The following is a 19,082-nucleotide window of genomic DNA, read 5'->3' as shown; positions in this document are numbered from 1 at the left end:
TGTTATTAGTTTCATTTGCTGAAATTTAAATAAATATCAAGTAAAGGTTCCCATGTTTGCACAGTCTTCAGCTTTTATGATCAGCCTATACATGCAGCCTAAAGTTGCCTCATTCTCCCAAAGGAAGATTTTCAGACAAAAATCATGCTCTCAGTCACCAATTTTTTTGTTACCATAGTGATAAGAATAAAGAATGAAAAAAAAAAGCTAAAAATACCTGAACACATACAGACACTTTTAGGAATTTGACCTACTTGGTGTCTTACACTGAAGAAGTTAATCAATTAAATTAACTACAAACGCGTTAGGTGAAATATTCTACTGGATGAAAAAATGCGTAGGTTGCACATCTGCAATCGAAGAAGTCAGTATGAATGAAGATGACTGACAATCTAAAATGCATAAAATCAGATTCTCTTAAAAATGGAATATATACCAGAAGCAAGGAGAAAATCATTAATTTAGCTCCATTTCCCATAAATCTTCTGTTTTCTTTCCATTACTTAGAATATTTCCATTTTAAATGAAAGTTTCTTATGCAGTAAAAGAATTTTTTTTTAACTGAGTGGAGCAAGATAATTGAACATATATTTAAAATTATGTTAGAATGGTTCCTTTCTATAAAGTAAAGCATCCCAATTTTAGACATTATAATAAAAATAGTATATTTTTTAACTAAGTCTTCCTTTGAAAATTCTAGTTTTAATAAGGAATTTAATAGACAATCATTTACAGAAAACCTACTATATTGCAAAGCATTAAGCTAGTCTGTGAAAGATCAATAAAAGGCAGTACTTGCTGTCAAGAATGTGTTAATCATCCATCTAATTATGTTTTCATAACATTGACTTTTAAAGTGTCTCCACATAATAAAATGGAAAGAGCATTGAACTTGACTTGAAGAGACCAGGGAAAAGTTCCAGCTCTACTAATGAGCTTAGAAAAGTCTCTTTCTAAATCTCAGTTCTCTCATCTGTAAAATGAGCATATCGTCTCCTCTAGCACACAGGTCATTATGATAATCAAAAGAGATGCTATCAGTGGAAACCAATGGATGACATTCAATAAATAACCTCTATAAAAATGAGTCATTATACAATTAGGTTCCACAATTAAACATTTCCAAAATAAAAAATAATTATGAAAACTCATTTTCATAATTATTTATGTATACTTAAGAATTATTTAGGAATAATAATAGTAAATATTTATTGAGCACTTATAACGGAACACGTTTTATATGAATTATTTATTTTAAACCTCACAACAGCCCAATGACTTAGATAGTATTATCTTCCTTTTATAGTTGAGAAAAATAAGGTATAGCAGAGATACATAAATTGTCCAAAGACGTACAGCTATTAAGTGGTAGAGCCAGGAATTAAACCCAGGAAAGCTATTCCCAGAGCCATGCACTAAACCTATGCTTTTATGATATTCTCCAAAATAATTAGTACAGGAAAATATCTCCATGAAACTGTTAATTGGAAAAAAACTTACATTTTCAATAACTCACACTAATGATTATAAGTTTCTAAAATATCTAATTGATTCTATTTTCTTGTATTTGATTTTTTCATTTTATTATTTATTATAAAGAAAAATGGAAACAATTTAAATGTACAACAGTAAATACATTATAGAACATCCATGTGACAGATTATTATTCAGTCATAAATAATGTTGCAAAAGATATTTATGGCTTGGAAGCTTAGCAGTACTGTTAACCAAAAAAAGCAGATTTTCAAACATGCAGAAAATAATCTCAACATTCATCAAAATAATGTCATGTGTACAGAAAAAAAACTGGAAAGCTAGACATCAAATGTTAATTGCTATTTCTTAGCCATTTTATACATTTCTATGTTCCCAAATTTTCTATAATAAACATTCAATGTTTCTGTCATTGGGGAGAAAAGTTACTGCAACAAACAACCTAGTGATGACCACTGAAACACAAAGTGATTTGGATGTTTCTGCCAGTATGTGAACATATATTTATGGAGAGTCTAGAAAACTTGTTCTAGGTACTAGGGACACAGCACTGGCAAAGCAAAGTCCATAGGTAAAGAATTAGGTAAATTTACACTAAAACTAATGAAGAAAGAGAAATTCAAACCTATAACGATGATTCAACCTTGTCACTCTGACTTTAATCACCTTCCTGCTGGCATCCTTTGTTAAAAAAGGTCCTGAAATGTTTTGTTTTGTTTACCTTCTCTTCTCAAGTAAATTGTGGATACACCATTCATCATCTCTAAACATGGCAGCAAGACATAGCATTAGTACGGACATAGAGAGAAATGTTGAGAAGAACCTTAAGGAGTTAAGGAAAATTCATTGAGATTTCTCACATCTTGGTGACAATTTTCACCCATTTACTAGTTTTTAGAGAAGGGAGGAATGTTGCTCCATTTAAATTACTAAATATTCTCATACCATATTATTCTTTCATTTATTTACTGTTCAGAAAAGAAATGATTTTCTAACTGTAAAATTCTATTGTACTGAAATAATTTACAATGTTTAAACATTTAAACTTGGCTATGCTCTTCAGTACCAAATCTAACCATCCAGGGGAAAGCTTTGTAGCATCAGTATTTAAAAGATGGTGGTTTAAAATGTACTCAGACGTAATTTAATTGTATCAAAAACTACATCAAAATCTTAAAAAGCTAAAATCATCTCCTCCACCCCTCTAAAAAAACTTTATTGTATTAACTTCTTTTAACCTGTCCTTTAAATCTCTTCTTTCATATATATTAAAATCAAATTTAAAAAATTTGAGGAAAAATATTTATAATATAAATTTAATAAAAGTAAAAAAGGAAAGAATAAAGGAGGAAAATAGGGTGGAAGGAAAGATGGAAGGGGAAAAGAAGAAAAGAAATGAGAAATTACTTGCCTCTGTAGACAAGGTCCCAAACCTCATCAATTTGCTGCTGGGTTGGGAAATGACCACAGTCATTGAAGTACTGAAGGAGTTCACTTCTGTCTAACCCCTGCCAATCTTGTCTCTTAACAAACATTGTTTCATAGACTAAAAGGGAAAAAGGACAAAAGAAAATATTTTCTTTATAAATAATATATCAAGTACAAACTGCCTAAAGGTTTCATCTGGATTTGAAGAAACTTGAACTCCAGTTTTATTTTTAGGTTTCTGTGATTATGGTCGCACTATGTTCCCCACCTGGGAGAGTTAGAAGGAAGTGGGCTTGCTGCTCTCTTCCATATTGCACAGTAGTCAAAGGGAACACTGGCATCCTCTGGCCTGGTTTACGTGACAATTGTTTGTGGACCACACACACATCAATGCCGAAACCCCATCATAAGACATAACTTGAATGTCAGGACTTCTGGGGGCCTGACTTCTATTGACCCATTTCAATATTCATTTTTTATTAGGTCTCATAGTTTTTTCATCTCTTTTTTGCTTCTACCCACATTCTAACTACCGGAATTGGTGATTCCCCTTTGGACTGCTTATTCTACATTTGATTTTGCCCCTAACTGGAATGATGTCTACTTCTTGCTAACCGACTTCATGTACTCCTACTTCCTAGTTTAAGGTACTTTGCCACTCCTGGCTCATGATTACCCCCCAAAACCACTCAGATGGGCCATCCCTCACCTATCTGCCATAGTTGGCATTAACAGGGGTTAGGTAACATCCAAGAGAATTGATGAATACATTTTGTAAGTGTAAGTCTCCAAAAACATTTTAGTTTTTCTGTTCAAAAGGTGATACTGAGTCTCCACTCTGAAGTACGATGCATTAGCCTCATGAAGCTGATTGTCAGTCAGCATTTACAGGATGACAGGGTCTGCCTCAGTACAGGTTTAGCTCTGAAAATTGGGCTCCCGATGACAAAGGGCACCAGAGTGGTTTCTAACAGAAGTTAATACATCATCCTAGCACTCAACTGTATGGACTTCAACTTTCCATTCATTCATTCATTCATTCATTCAGTTAAGGTGGACAGTCATGAGACATCAACAAATTCAAGAAATATTTAATGATTGCCTAAATGAGTAGCTATTCCAGATCCTGAAATACAGCAGTAAAATAAACATAAATTTGTATCGTTTTAGTATATCTGACTTTTTCTCTCCTTTCAAATAGGCAAACTAGAGCAGTTGATGGTGCCTCCATCCACATCGCCTTGTCCCTTGTATTTCTGTACACACTGACCTGACTTTGAATTGCCAATATCTGCATTTCATTGCCTAAGTGCTCCCTCTGGCTGCAAGACTCCACTCTGCCCACTTGTGCAGCTAGCCAGAAGCGCCCTGGAATTAAGGTCCCCATTGGAGTGGCCCTCAACCACTAACTGGAGGGCGTTGGTGGATAAAGACCCAGCACTTGAGGCAAGCTGGCTACACTGTTCCCTAGAGGAATTAAGCTCTAATTGCCCACGTGGTAATCTGCTTGATATTGCAGTCATTTCTGACTTCCATCCCTTCCCTGTCTCAATTCTCCATTCCACTACCAATATTCCTTGGGATCAACTCCCAAGTAAGTTAGTTGTACTTGAATTCTTGTCTCAGAGTCCAATTCTGGAGAAACCCAAACTACACACAAAGAATGTCACTTTTTACTTTTATGTTTAATTAAATATACTTCTCCTTGAAAAAGTATATATACCTTTATTAGTTTTTCCTTGAATTAATCAAATTGAGATGTTTCTCATTAGATCAGACTAATGCACATATTAATATAATGGCTTTGTAACTACATTAATAGATAACAATGCCCCTAACCTGTATATTATGCCCTAAAAGCAAACATTCAGCAACACACTAGCATAATTAATATTCTAGGCAGGGATAATTAGGGTCCATATAAAACTTAAAGCATGAAAATTAATGAAATTTTCTGGTCATTGAAAGATGCCTTAAAAGGTGCATGGTTATCTGCCAAATATCACCCAACTAGCAATCAACATATGGAAAGAATGGAGAATTTTCTAAGGAACATGAAGACAAATTAGAACTTGCAAAGTCTATGGACTCTAGAGTTACTTTAACCTTCAATGCAAATGAATGGCTTTGTTGGTAATTTTTTTAATCATTCATTTAGCTAATTCTCTTCTACTATTCAGATCCTATGCTGGACAGAGCACCATTCATCCTAACTAGACTCCTTTATGTCCTTGGCTCATGTCAGCCTATTCTCAACAAAACTGCCAGAGTGGTGTGTTCAAACATAAGTCACATCATAGCTCTCGGTTCCCAATCCTCCATAGGCTTCTCATCTCTCTCAGGGTAAAATCCAATGGTCTATAAAGGCTGACACAACCTGTGCTACCTGCTAACTCTCCCATTTCATTTTGTTCTGCTCTTGCTCACAAACTGCATTCCAGTAACATTAGTCTCCTGGCTTCCTCTAACACTGACAGCCTCCAACTTGCAGCCTTCACACTTGCTGCTCACTCTGCCAAGAACATTCTTCCTCCATATATCCACCTGGCTCACCCCTCACTTTCTTTAAGACTTTAACTCAAAGTGCTTCTCAGCTGGAAACTACCAGAGTCCAGGCTGGAAAACAAAACCACATTAGTTTTTTTTCATACTGAGAGGTTATTTTAAGATACAAAAATAGTGAAATCTGCAGTTACAAATCAAGGAGAAATCATGGAGAGAAAATAAAACTAAGAAAAACAAGTGAGATTCTGTAAGGTAAAAAAATGAATTTAGTGACACAGTTTTGGGGATGGAGATAAGACTGAGTAAAATAGTGGGAGCATTTTGGAAAGAATATGTGATTTGGAAGTCAGTAGCTAAAAAATAAAGTCAGTGAAAAAGAAAAGACGGTTAGTGTAATAACTGTAAGGTCCTATACACACTTTGATAAATATTATATCTGTACATTCATACTAGATTATGGAATATAAAATTACTATCCATAAAAGACTATTAAGAATACCTTTCTTATTATTAACTATAGATGATAATAGTGTTTTGCATATTTGAAAGTTGCTGAGAGTAGATCTTAAAAGTTCTCATCATAAGAAAAAAAAATTTCTAACTATGTATGGTGACAGATGTTAACTAGACTTATTGTGGTGATCATTTCACAATATATACAAATACCAAATAATTATGTTGTACACCTGAAACTAATATAACGTTATATTTCAATTATACCTCAATAAAAAAAAAGACTGCAAAAAAAGGGATGCTTTTCTGAATTTTGTGCCAGTGAGTGGAGAGTTTATGTACAAGTCTTAAAATCTGAGTGCATATGGGTATGATCTCTTGATCTCTCTCTCTCACTCACACACACACACACACTTTTTTAAAGATTATTAAGTCAAAGGAGTCGCAGCAGATTCCTGATAAGAGAAGGATTTTCACTTTCTCTATCTCTCACTTGCTTTCTTTTTCTCCCTTCTTCTTTCTGTCTTTTCATCCCTCCAACACTTTGCTCCTTTCTGCTTTCTTCTCTGGAAACCAGGCTGTTGGACTGGGTGAATTGATCTAGCTGAATTCCATGACTTATATAGCATCTCTCTCTCTGACTTATTCCTTCCTCAACATCTAGCCACAGAAAAGAAGTCATTCTAAATCAAAGAATTCCGGTTATTTGTCAATATCTCTCGGCACATAATTGTAGCATAGCTAATAAACTTAATGAAAACTATCCTTTCAACAAATATTTTTGAGCCCTTCTGATAAACCAAGCATTTGCTAAGAGTGGGTATTTATTAATGAACATAACAGACACAGTCCCTGTCTTCAAGGAATTTACAGTCCTCTGTGAAACATTTTATGACTAGCTGAAACTACCAAAAATGTAGCACTTTTATATTATAAAGCAATAAGATGCTAATTCCAATTAAATATAATTTATTGGCATCATTTTATTGTTGTTTTGTTTTGTTTGAGACAATTCTTAACAGCAGTTTCAAGTTCACAACAAAACTGAGAATAAGCTACAGAGATTTCTCATGTACCCCTACCCCACACAAACATAGCCTCCCCGCCATTGTCAACACCACTCCCCAGAGTGGTACATTTGTTACCAAGGATGAACCTACACTGACACATCATAATCACTAAAGTCCATGGTTTACCTTATGGCTCACTCTTGGTGGTGTACATTCTCTGGGTTTGGGCAAATGTATAATGATATGTACCCATCACTGCAGTATTGTACAGAACAGTTTCACTACCCTAAGAATTGTCTGTGCTCTGCCAATTCATCCCACCCCTAGCAACCATCAATCTTTTTATTTTCTCCACAGTTTTGCCTTTTCCAGAAAGTCATATAGTTGGAATCCTACTGTATGTAGCCTTTTCAGATTGGCTTCTTTCACTTAGTAATATGATTTAAGTTTCCTCCATGTCTTTTCATGGCTTGATAACTCATTTATTCTTAATACTAAATAACTTCCCATTGTCTGTACCAGTTTATTTATCCATTCACCTACTGAAGGACATCTTGATTGCTTCCAAGCTTTGGCAATTATGAAAAACCTACTATAGACATCAATGTGCAGGTTTTGTGTGGGTGTAAGTTTTCAACTCCTGTGGGTAAATACCAAGGAGCATGATTGCAGAATCATATGGTAAGAGTATGCTTAGTTTTTTAAGAAATCATTGAACTGTCTTCCAAAATGGTTATATCATTTGGGATTCCCACCAGCAGTGAATGAGAGCTCCTGTTGCTCCACATCCTCACCAGCATTTGGTGTTGTCAGTGTTCTGGATTTCGGCCATTCTAATATGTGTGTAGTGGTATCTCATTGTTGTTTTCATTTGCATTTCCCTGATGACATATGATGTGGAGCATCATTCCATATGCTTATTTGTCATCTGTATATCTTCTTTGGTGCAGTGTCTGTTGAGATCTTTGGCCCATATGTTAATTGTTTGTTTTCCTATTGCTGAGTTTTAAGAGTTCTTTGTATATTTTGGATAAGTGTCCTTTATCAGATGTGTCTCTTGCAAATATTTTCTCTGAGTATTTTGCTTATCTTATTCTCTTGACATCATCTTTCGCAGTGCAGAAGACTTTAATTTGAATGTAGCCCAGGTTATCAATTATTTCTTTAATGGATCATATCTTTGGTGTTGTATCTAAAAAGGCATCATATCCAAGATCATCTAGGTTTTCTCCTAGGTTAACTTCTAGGAGTTTTATAGTTTTGCGTTTTACACTTAGGTCTAGGATCCATTTTGAGTTAACGTTTGTAAAGGGAGTAAGGTCTGTGTTTAGATTTACTTTTCTGCATGTGGATGGCCAGTTGTTCCAGGAACACTTGTTGAAAAGACTATCTTTGCTCTTTTGTATTGCATTTGCTCCTTTGTCAAAGACCAGTTGACTATATTCATGGGGGTCTTTTACTGGGCTCTCTATTCTGATCCATTGATCTGTCTTTTCTTTTGCCAATACCACCCTGTCTTGATAATTATAGCTTTATAGTAAGTCTTAAAATCAGGTAGCATCAGTCCTCCAACTTTGTTCTTCTCCTCCAATATTGTGTTGGCTATTCTAGTCTTTTGCCTCTCCGTATAAACTTTAGACTCAGTTTGTCAATATCCACAAAATAACTCTCTGGGATTTTTGAGTGGGATTTCACAGAATCTATAGATCAAGTTAGGAAGAACTGACGTCTTGACAATAGTGAGTCTTCCTATCCAGGAATGTGGAATATCTATCCATTTATTTAGTTCTTTGATTTCACGCATTAGAGTTTTATAGTTTTCCCTATAGAGATATTATACATATTTTGTTACATTTATACCCATGTATTTCATTTTGGGGAGTGCTAATGTAAATGGTATTGTTTTTAATTTCAAACTCCACTTGTTTATTGTTAATACATAAGAAAGCAATTGACTTTTGCATATTAATCTAGCAAGATCCTGCGATCTTGCTAGAATCACTTCTTAGTTCCAGCAAGATTTTTGTCAGTTCTTTCAGATTTTCTACACAATCATGTTATCTGTGAACAAAGTTTTATTTCTTCTTTCCCAATTTGTACACCTCTTATTTCCTTTACTTGCCTTATTGCATAAGCAAGGACTTCCAGTATGATATAGAAAAGGAGTGGTGATAGGGGATCTCCTACCCTTGACCTGATCTTAGTGGGAAAGCTTCAAGTTACTTACCATTAAGTATGACATTAACTGTAGGTTTTTCCTAGATAGTCTTTTTTTTTTTTTTTTGAGGAAGATCAGCCCTGAGCTAACATCCATGTGAAGCCTCCTCTTTTTGCTGAGGAAGACCAGCTCTGAGCTAACATCTATTGCCAATCCTCCTCCTTTTTTTTTTCCCCCCAAAGCCCCAATAGATAGTTGTATGTCATAGTTGCACATCCTTCTAGTTGCTATATGTAGGACGTGGCCTCAGCATGGCCGGAGAAGCGGTGCGTCGGTGCGTGCCCGGGGTCAAACCTGGGCCTCCAGTAGCGGAGAGCGTGCGCTTAACCGCTAGGTCATGGGGCCGGCCCCTAGATAGTCTCTATCAAGTTGAGAAAGTTCCTCTCTATCCTAGTTTACTCAGATTTTTTTTTTTTTAATAGATGTTGGATTTTGTCAAATGCTTCATCTGCACCTATTGATATGAGCATGAGATTTTTCATTTTTAGCCTGTTGATGTGATGGATTATATTAACAGATTTTTTGAATGTTCAATCAGCCTTGCATAGCTGGGATAAGTAGCACTTGGTCATGGGGTATAATTCTTTTTATACTTTTTTGGATTTGATTTCCTATTATTTTATTGACGATTTTTGAATCTATATTCAAGAAAGATATTGGTCTGTAGTTTTCTTATCTTATAATGTCTGTCTAGGTTTGGTATTAGGGTAATGCTAGCCTCATAAAATTAATTGGGAAATAATTACGATAGTGCATTCATCTATTTCTCCTCACAGTTCTATCAGTTTTTGCCTCACATAGTTTGACGCTCTGTTGTTAGGCACATACACAATTATAATTATTATATATTCTTGGAGAATTGACCCCTTTACCATTATGTAATGTCCTCCTTTATCGCTGATAAGTTTCCTTACTTTGAAGTCTGCTCTGTCTGAAGTTAATACAGCTACTCCTGCTTTCTTTTGATTAGTGTTGGCACGGTATATTTTTCTCCATCCATTTACTTCTAATCTGTATATGTCTTTATATTTAAAGTGAGTTTCTTGTAGACAACATATACAGTTGGGTCATCTTTTTTGATCTGCTCTGACAATCTCTGTCTTTTATTTATTTATTTAAATTATTTTATTGAGGTCATATTGGCTTATAACATTGTGCAAATTTCAGGTGTACATTATGATATATCAGTTTTTGTATAGATTGCATCATGCTCATGACCAATAGTCTAGTTTTTACCCATCACCACACATATGTGTCTTTTTACCCCCTTTCCCTACCCTCACTCCCTTCTCTGGTAACCACTAATCTGTTCTCCTTATCTATTTGTTTATCTCCCACATATGAGGGAAATCACATGATATTTGTCTTCCTCTGTCTGACATTTCACTTAGCATAATATCTTCAAGATTCATCCATGTTGTTATAAATGGTAAGATTTTATTCTTTATTATGGCTGAGTAATATTGCAATGTATATCACAATATTGCAATGTATATCCAAATCTTGGCTATTGTAAATAATGTTGCAATGAACATAGTGTTGCTTGTATCTTTCCAAATTAGTGTTTTTCTTCTCTTTGGATAAGTGGAATTCCTAGATCATATGGTAGTTATAATTTTAATTTTCTGAGAAACTTCCATGCTGTTTTCCATAGTGGCTGCACCATTTTACATTCCCACCAACAGTGTATGAGTGTTCCCTTTTCTCCACATCCAGGCCAACATTTGTTATTTCTTGCCTTTTTGATAATAGCCATTCTGAGAGGGGTGAGGTGATATCTCATTGTGGTTTTCATTTGCATTTCCCTGATGATTAGTGATGTTGATTATCTTTTCATGTGTCTGTTGGTGATCTATATGTCTTCTTTGGAAAAATGTCTATTCAGGTCCTCTGCCCATTTTTTAATTAGATTGTTTGCTTTTTTGGTATTGAGTTGTATGTATAAGTCCTTTATACATTTTGGATATTAACCCCTTATCGGATATATTATTTGCAAATATCTTCTCCCATTCAGTAGGCTGCCTTTTCATTTTGTTGAAGGTTTCCTTCAATATGCAAAAGCTTTTTAGTTTGATGTAGTACCATTTGTTTATTTTTGCTTTTGCTGTCTTTGCCTGAAGAGACAGATCCTCAAAAATATTGCTAAGACCAATGTCAAAGAACTGACTGCCTATTTTTTATTCTAGGATTTTTATGGTTTCAAGTTTTACATTTAAGTCTTTAACACATTTCATTTTTGTATATGGTATAAAAAGTGATCAGTTTCATTCTTTCTCATGTAGCTGTCATGTTTTCCCAAGAGCTTTTATTGAAGATACTGTCTTTTCCCCATTGTATATTCTTGTCTCCTTCATCAGAGATTAACTGACTATATAAGTGGGTGTATTTTGGGGCTCTCTACTCTGTTCCATTGATCTATGTGTCTGTTTTTGTGCCAGTACCATACTGTTTTGATTACTATAGCTTTGTAGTATGGTTTGAAGTCAGGAAGTGTGACACCTCCAGCTTTGTTCTTCTTTCTCAGGATTGCCTTGGCTATTCAGGCTCATTTACGGTTCTACACAAATTTAAAGATTATTTGTTCTAATTCTGTGAGAAATGCTACTGTGATTGCATTGAATCTGTAGATTGCTTTGGGTAATATGGACATTAACAATCATAATTCTTCCAGTCCATGAGCATAGTATATCTTTCCATTTATTTGTGTTGTCTGCAATTTCTTTCATCAATGTCTTATAGTTTTCAGAGTACAGGCCTTTTATTTCCTGGGTTAAATTTATTCTTAAGTATTTTATTCTTTTTGATGCAATTGTAAATGGAATTATTTCCTTAATTTCTCTTTCTGATGGTTCGTTATTAGTGTATAGAAATACAACAGATTTCTGTATATTGATTTTGTATCCTGCAACTTTACTGAACTCATTTATTAGTTCTTATATTGTTTTGGTGGCGTCTTTAGAGTTTTCTGTATACGTATCACGTCATCTGCAAATAGTAACAGTTTTACTTCTTCCTTTCCAATTTTGATGAATTTTATTTCTTTTTCTTGTCTGATTGCTATGGTTAGGACTTCCTATACTATGTTGAATAAAAGAAGTGAGAGTGGGCATTCTTGTCTTTTTCCTGATCTTAGACGAAAAGATTTCAGCTTTTTACCATTGAATATGATGTTAGCTGTTGGTTTGTCATATATATTCTTTATTATGTTGGGGCACATGACCTCTATACACACTTTGAGAGTTTTTTTCATAAATGGATATTTAATTTTGTCAAATGCTTTTTCTACATCTATTAAAATGATCATATGACTTTCATCCTTCATTTTGTTAATGTGGTGTATCATGTTGATTGCTTTGCAGATATTAAACCATCCTTATATCCTGGGAGAAATCTCACTTGATCATGATGTATGATCCTTTTAAGATATTGTTGAATTTGGTATGCTAATATTTTGTTGAGGATTTTTGCATCTGTGTTCATCAGAGATATTGGTCTGTAATTTTCTTTTCGTCTAATGTCTTTGTCTGGTTTTTCAGGTAAATGCGTTAGTCTGCATTAAAAATTTTCCATTGTGATCCAACCTAACTTGGCATTTATGTCTAACTTCATACTATAAGCCAGCAGCAATAAAATAATCATGTTTTTGTTAAGCTTGTTTAGACTTCAGCCAAATTTAATATTCTACATTTCCACAGACTACTGGATTGAGTGACTTAAGAACCTTTCTAGCCTTTATAGCTGGCCTCATAGAAAGAGTTTGGAAGCATTCCTTCCTCTTCAATTTTTTTGGAACAGTTTGAGGATAAGTATTAACTCTTCTTTAAATGTTTGGTAGATACACCTGTGAAGCCATCTGGTCCTAGACTTTTGTTTTTTGGGAATTTTTTTATTATTGATTCAATTTCCTTGCTAGTAATCAATCTGTTCAGATTTTCTATTTCTTCCTGATTCAGTCTTGGAAGATTGTATGTTTCTAGGAATTTATCCATTTTTTCTAGGTTGTCCAATTTGTTAGTGTATAATTGTTTGTAGTAATCTCTTATGATCCTTTGTATTTCTATGGTGTTGCTTGTCACATCTCTTTCATTTCTGATTTTATTTATTTGGGCCCTCTCTTTTTTTTCATTGATGAGTCTGGCTAAAGATTTAGCAATTTTGTGTATATTTTGAAAGAACCAGCTCTTAGTTTCAATGATCTTTTCTATTGCCTTTTTAGTCTTTATTTCATTTATTTACACTCTGATCTTTATTATTTCCTTCCTTCTACTAACTTTGGGATTTATTCGTTCTTATTTTTGTTGTTCATTTAACTGTAATGTTCAATTGTTTATCTGAGATTTTTCTTGTTTCCTGAGGTGGGCCTGTATCACTATAAACATCCCTCTTAGAACTTCTTTTGCTATGTCCCATAATTTTTGGAATGTTGTATTTCCATTTTCATTTGTCTCAAGGTATTTTTTTATTTATTCTTTGATTCCTTTGTTAACTCATCAGTTGTTTAATAGCATGTTCTTTAGCCTCTATTTATTTTTGATTTTTCCAGTTTTCTTCTTGTAACTGATTTCTACTTTCATACTGTTGTGGTCTGAAAAGATGCTTGATATGATTTCAATTCTCTTAAATTTATTAAGACCTGTCTGTGCCCTAATATGTAATCTATTCTGGAGAATGTTCCATGATACCCATGAAAAGAATGTGTATTCTGCTGTTTTCGGATAAAATGTTCTGTATATATCTATTAAGTCCATCTGGTCTAATGTGTCATTTAAGGCCAATGTTTCCTTGTTGATTTTCTATCTGGATGACCTATCTTCTGATGTAAGTGGGGTGTTAAAGTCCTCTACTATTATTGTATTACTGTCAATTTCTCTATGTCTGTTAATATTTACTTTATGTATTGAGGTGCTCCTATGTTGGGTTCATAGATATATACAAGTGTTACATCCTCTTGTTGGATTGATGTATATAATATCCTCTTTGTCTCTTATTACTACTTTGTTTTCAAGCCTATTTTGTCTGATATAAGTATTGTTACCCCAGCCTTCTTTTCATTTCCATTTGCATGGAATATCTTTTTCCATCTCTTCAATTTCAGTCTGTGTGTGTCTTTATATATGAAGTGAATCTCTTGTATGGGTCTTTTTTTAAAAATCCATTCAGTCACCCTATATCTTTTGATTGAAACATTGAGTCCATTTACATTTAAAGTAATTATTGATAGGTGTGTATTTATTGCCATCTTCTTAATTGTTTTCTGGCTGTTTTTGTAGTTCTTCTCTGTTCCTTTCTCCTTTTCTTGTTCTCTTCCTTTGTGATTTGGTGACTTTCTTTAGTGTTATGTTTGTATTACTTTCTCTTTATTTTTTGTGTATCTATTATAGGTTTGGGGTTTGTGGTTACCATGAGGTAACATACATAACAACCTATGTATATAGCAGTCTATATTAAGTAGATGGCTGCTTAAGTTTGAATGCATTCTAAAAGCACTACATTTTTACTTCCTCCCTCCTTTTTTAATGTTTTTGATATTATATTTTACATCTTTTTATTTTGTGTATTCTTTAACTAATTATTATAGATATAGATGATTTTACTACTTTTGTCTTCTAACCTTCAAACTAGCCATATAGATGGTTGATCCACCACTTTTACTATATGTTTGCCATTACCAGTGATATTTTTTCTTTCATAGTTTTCTTATTTCTAGTTATGGCCTTTTCTTTTCTGTTTAAAGAAGTCCTTTAAATATTTATTGTAAGGCCAGTTTTGTGGTGATGAACTCTTTTAACTTTTGCCTGTCTGGGAAACTCTTTATCACTCCTTCAATTCTGAATGATAACCTTGCAGGGTAGAGTATTCTTGGTTGTAAATTTTTTCCTTTCAGCACTTTGAATATATTGTCCCACTCCCTTCTGACCTGTAAAGTTTCTGCTGAAAAATAAGCTGATAGTATTACAGGGGTTCCTTCGTATGTAACTAGTTGTTTTTCTCTTGCTGCTTTTAAGATTCTCTCTTTAGCTTTAACTTTTGACATTTTAATTATAATGTGTCTTGGTGTGGGCCTCTTTGGGTTCCTCTAGTTTAGGACTCTCTCTACTTCCTGACTTAGATGTCTGTTTCCTTTGCCAGGTTGGGGAAGTCCTCAGCCATTATTTCTTCAAATAGATTTTCTGTTCCTTTCTCTCTCTTTCTCTTCTTTCTGGGACCTCTATAATGTGAATGTTAGTATGCTTGATGTTGTTCCAGAAGTCCCTTAAGCTATTCTCATTTTTTATTCTTTTTCTTTTTGCTGTTTCAGTTGGGTGATTTCCACTACCTTATCTTCCAGATTGCTGATTCATTCCTCTGCATCGTCTAACCTGCTGTTGATTCCCTCTAGTGTGTTTTTCATTTCAGTTATATTCTTCAGCTCTCATTAGTTCTTTCATATTTTCCATCTCTTTGTTGAAGTTCTCACTATGTACATCCATTCTTCTCCTGAGTTCAGTGAGCATTACTTCGAATTCTTGTCTGGTAGATAGCTTAACTCTGTTTCACTTAGTTCTGTTTCTGAGGTTTTGTTTTGTTCTTTCATTTGAAACATATTCTTTTGTCTCCTCATTTTGCCTAACTCTCTGTATTTATTTCTATGTATTAGGTAGATAAGCTTTGTCTCCTAGTCCTGAAGTGGTGGCCTTATGTAGATGGTGTTTTGTGGGGCTCAGTAGTGTAATTCCCTCTGGTCACCAGAACCAGGTGCTCCAGGAGTCTTCCCTGTATAGGCTGTGTGTGCCCTCCTGTTGTGACTGGGCCATAATTGCTGCGGGTGCACTGGTGTGTGGAGCCAGCCCCCCATATTGGGAGCTGCTTTGAAGGGGCTCCAGGGCTGGCCAGGGCTGCCCACAGGGTAGGGTAGGGTAGGAGCCACTTTGCAGGGGCATAAGCCAGAGCAGGTCCACAGGGGAATGCCAGGGCAAGGCAAGCAGTGCTAGCAAGGTAGATGGAGAGTTTCAGAAATGGCACCTGCCAGGGCCAGGCCAGCTAGGAAGGAGATTTTTTAAAAAGGCACCCACCAGAGCTTCTGTCCCTGGAGAATGTTCCAACAAATCTCTACCCCTTTGGCACATGTCCTAAAATTAGTCAATGAATCACCTTCACATATAATTCAGGCACCTTTCAAACTTTTGCCTCTGTGCTGAAACTTAGAGAGAGTGAGTTTGTGCATGCACCCTTTAAGATCAGAATCTCAGTTTCTTATAGTCCTCCTGCTCTCCTGGATGTAAGCCTCACTGGTTTTCAAAGTCAGACATTATGGGGGCTCATCTTCTTGGTGCAAGTCCCCAAGGTGCAGGAGCCTGATGTGGGGCTCAGGCCCCTCACTTGTCTAGGAGGACCTTGGCAGTTAATAGCCCTCCTTTTCTGGATCACTACACTGGGGTGTGGGTCCTGGCTAGGCTGTTTCTCCACCCCTTTTACCCATCTCAATGTGGTTTTTTCTTTATATTCTTAGTTGTGCAAAACCTGTTCTGCAATACTTCAGGTCATTCTCAATGATAGTTGTTCTACATAGTTTTGGTGTGTCCATAGGAGAAGGCGAGCTGAGGATAATCCTACTCCACCATCTTGATCCAAGCTCTCAATCTGCCTTTTGTAGTTTTAATCAAGCATTTTATATGATTCCCTTTTCTCTCCTTTCATAGCATATCTGTTATACTTATTTTTTTCACTTTTTTTAGTAGTTGCCCTAGTGTTTGCAATATATGTTTATAGCTAATCCAAGTCCACTTTCAAATAACCTTACACCACTTCATGGGTAGTATGAACACTTTATAATGACAAAATAATCCTAATTCCTCCCTCCCATCCCTTGTATAATTTCTGTCATTCACTTCACTTATATATAAGCATAAACAAGCATAGATATATTAGCATATATAAGCATATAAAAGCATAGATAAAGTAGCATATATAAGCATACATAACCTATATGCATAAACACGGATAATTGAGTACATTGTTAGTATTATTTTGAACAAACTGTTATCTGTTAGATCACTTAGGAATAAGAAAAATAAAGGTTTTTATTTTACCTTCCTATTTCTTCTTCAGTGCTCTTCTTAACTTCATGTAGATCTAAGTTTCTGACCTATTTTATTTTCCTTCTCTCTAAAAAATTTCTTTTAATGTGTTTTGCAAGGCAGAACTATTGGCAGCAAATTCCCTTCAACTTTTGTTCATCTGAGAAACTCCTTCATTTTTGAAGGATTATTTCACAAGGTACAAAATTGCAGGTTGGTGTTGTTTTTCTCTCAACACTTTAAACATTTCATTCCATTCTTCTTGCTTATATGGATTCTGACAAGTCAAATGTAATTCTTTCCTTTCTTCCTCTATAGGCAAGGTGTTTTTCCATCTGGTTTCATTCAGGATTTTTTCTTTATCTTTGATATTCTGTAGTTTGAAGATGATATACCTAGGTGTAGTTATTTGGAGTTTATTCTGCTTGGTGTTCTCTGAGCTTCCTGGATCTGTGGTTTGGTGTCTGAGATTAATTTGGGGAAATTCCCAGTCATTATTGTTTCAAATATTTCTTCTGTTCCTTTCTCTCTTTCTTCTCCTTCTGGTACTCCCATTACACATATGTTACTCCGTCTGTAGTTGTCCCACAGTCCCTGGATATTTTGTTCTTTTTTTTCCAGTTTTTGTTCTCTTTGCTTTTCAGTTTTCAAGGAGTCTATTGATACATCCTCTAGCTCAGAGATTCTTTTCTCAGCCATATCCAATCTACTAATAATCCCATCGAAGGTATTCTTCATTTCTGTCACAGTGTTTTTTATCTCTAGCATTTCTTTTTGGTTCTTTCTGAGGATTTCCATCTCTCTGCTTACATTGCCCATCTCTTTTTGCATCCCATCTACTATATCCACTAGAGCCCTTAGCATGCCGATCATAGTTGTTTTAAATCCCCAGTCTGATAATTCCAACATCCCTGCCATGTCTGGCTCTGATGCTTGCTTTGTCTCTCCAAATTGTGTTTTTTGCCTTTTTGTATACCTTGTAATTTTTTCTTGATAGCCAGACATGACATATTGGGTAAAAGAAACTGCCGTAAATACGCTGTTAAAAATGGTGGTAAAGTGTGTGTTGGGGGGAAGTGTTCCATAGTCCTATGATTAGGTCTCGGTCTCTTAGTGAGTCTATATCCCTGGACTGTGAGCTTCACAAGTGGTTCTCAGTTCTTCTCTCCCTGCTTAGGTGGGACAGGATGGCCAGGGTGGACTGGAGTTGAGTATTTTCCTTCTCTAGGTCAAGTAGGCTCTAATAATACTCCAGCTGGTTAGGCTCTGGTTACCTAGTTTCCCCTGAAGGCAGGCCTTGTTAAGAATAGAGTACTCTGGCATATTTCAAAATGGTTCCTTCTTCCTGATATTTACTGTGGGAATCTGGTCAAGCTCCTAGAGGTAAATATCACAATATTGTGGCGGTTCCTCTATGACCAGATCCTCCTGGAGTTTTTAACTCTCAGAATTATGCACACTGAGCCTCCAGCCATTTGTGAATTACAGTTCATTTTTCCTACCCAGGCACTAGTTCCCACATCAGTTTCTGCTCAAGAGTCCCTGCTCTGGTAAGCTGTGACTTCCTATATATTTGTGTCTCTCTCTTCAATCTTGGGGGCAGCAGTTTGCCCTCTGTCCTCCTCCCTCTTATAAATCCAAGAAGAGTTGTTGATTTTTTAGTCTGTTTAGCTTTTTTACTTGTTGTTAAGATGGACTGGTGACTTCCAAGCTCCATATATGTGGAACCAGAGACTGGAATTCTTCATTTATTATTTTCTTAATCAAGAAACTGGTTCTAATATCCATCTTAACCCTAAGCAATACTGAATTCATTAAATAATAGAAACCAGGATCTCTGAAAGTTAAGATATAAATTGAGGAACTTGTTTTGTGAATAGAATTTCAATACTAATAAAAAACACGTAATGGATATCT

The 19,082-nt window shown here is 35.2% G+C and overlaps 1 protein-coding gene across 1 annotated transcript in view; it reads right to left on the bottom strand.

The window, feature by feature from the left end:
• IQCM (IQ motif containing M) overlaps positions 1-19,082 on the bottom strand; it is a 354,275-nt gene that overhangs the window by 182,400 nt on the left and 152,793 nt on the right. The window contains exon 10 of the mRNA XM_087437208.1: positions 2,906-3,040. Within this exon, the coding sequence (XP_087293334.1) occupies positions 2,906-3,040 (135 nt within the window). The remainder of the gene's footprint in view (positions 1-2,905; positions 3,041-19,082) is intronic.

Source organism: Ceratotherium simum, chromosome 12, assembly GCF_057802395.1.
Source record: "Ceratotherium simum simum isolate JZ-2026a chromosome 12, ASM5780239v1, whole genome shotgun sequence".
In the NCBI taxonomy this organism is placed as follows: Eukaryota; Metazoa; Chordata; class Mammalia; order Perissodactyla; family Rhinocerotidae; genus Ceratotherium; species Ceratotherium simum.
The sequence above is the reverse complement of the archived record's forward strand: the minus strand, read 5'-3'. Positions and strand labels throughout refer to the sequence as shown.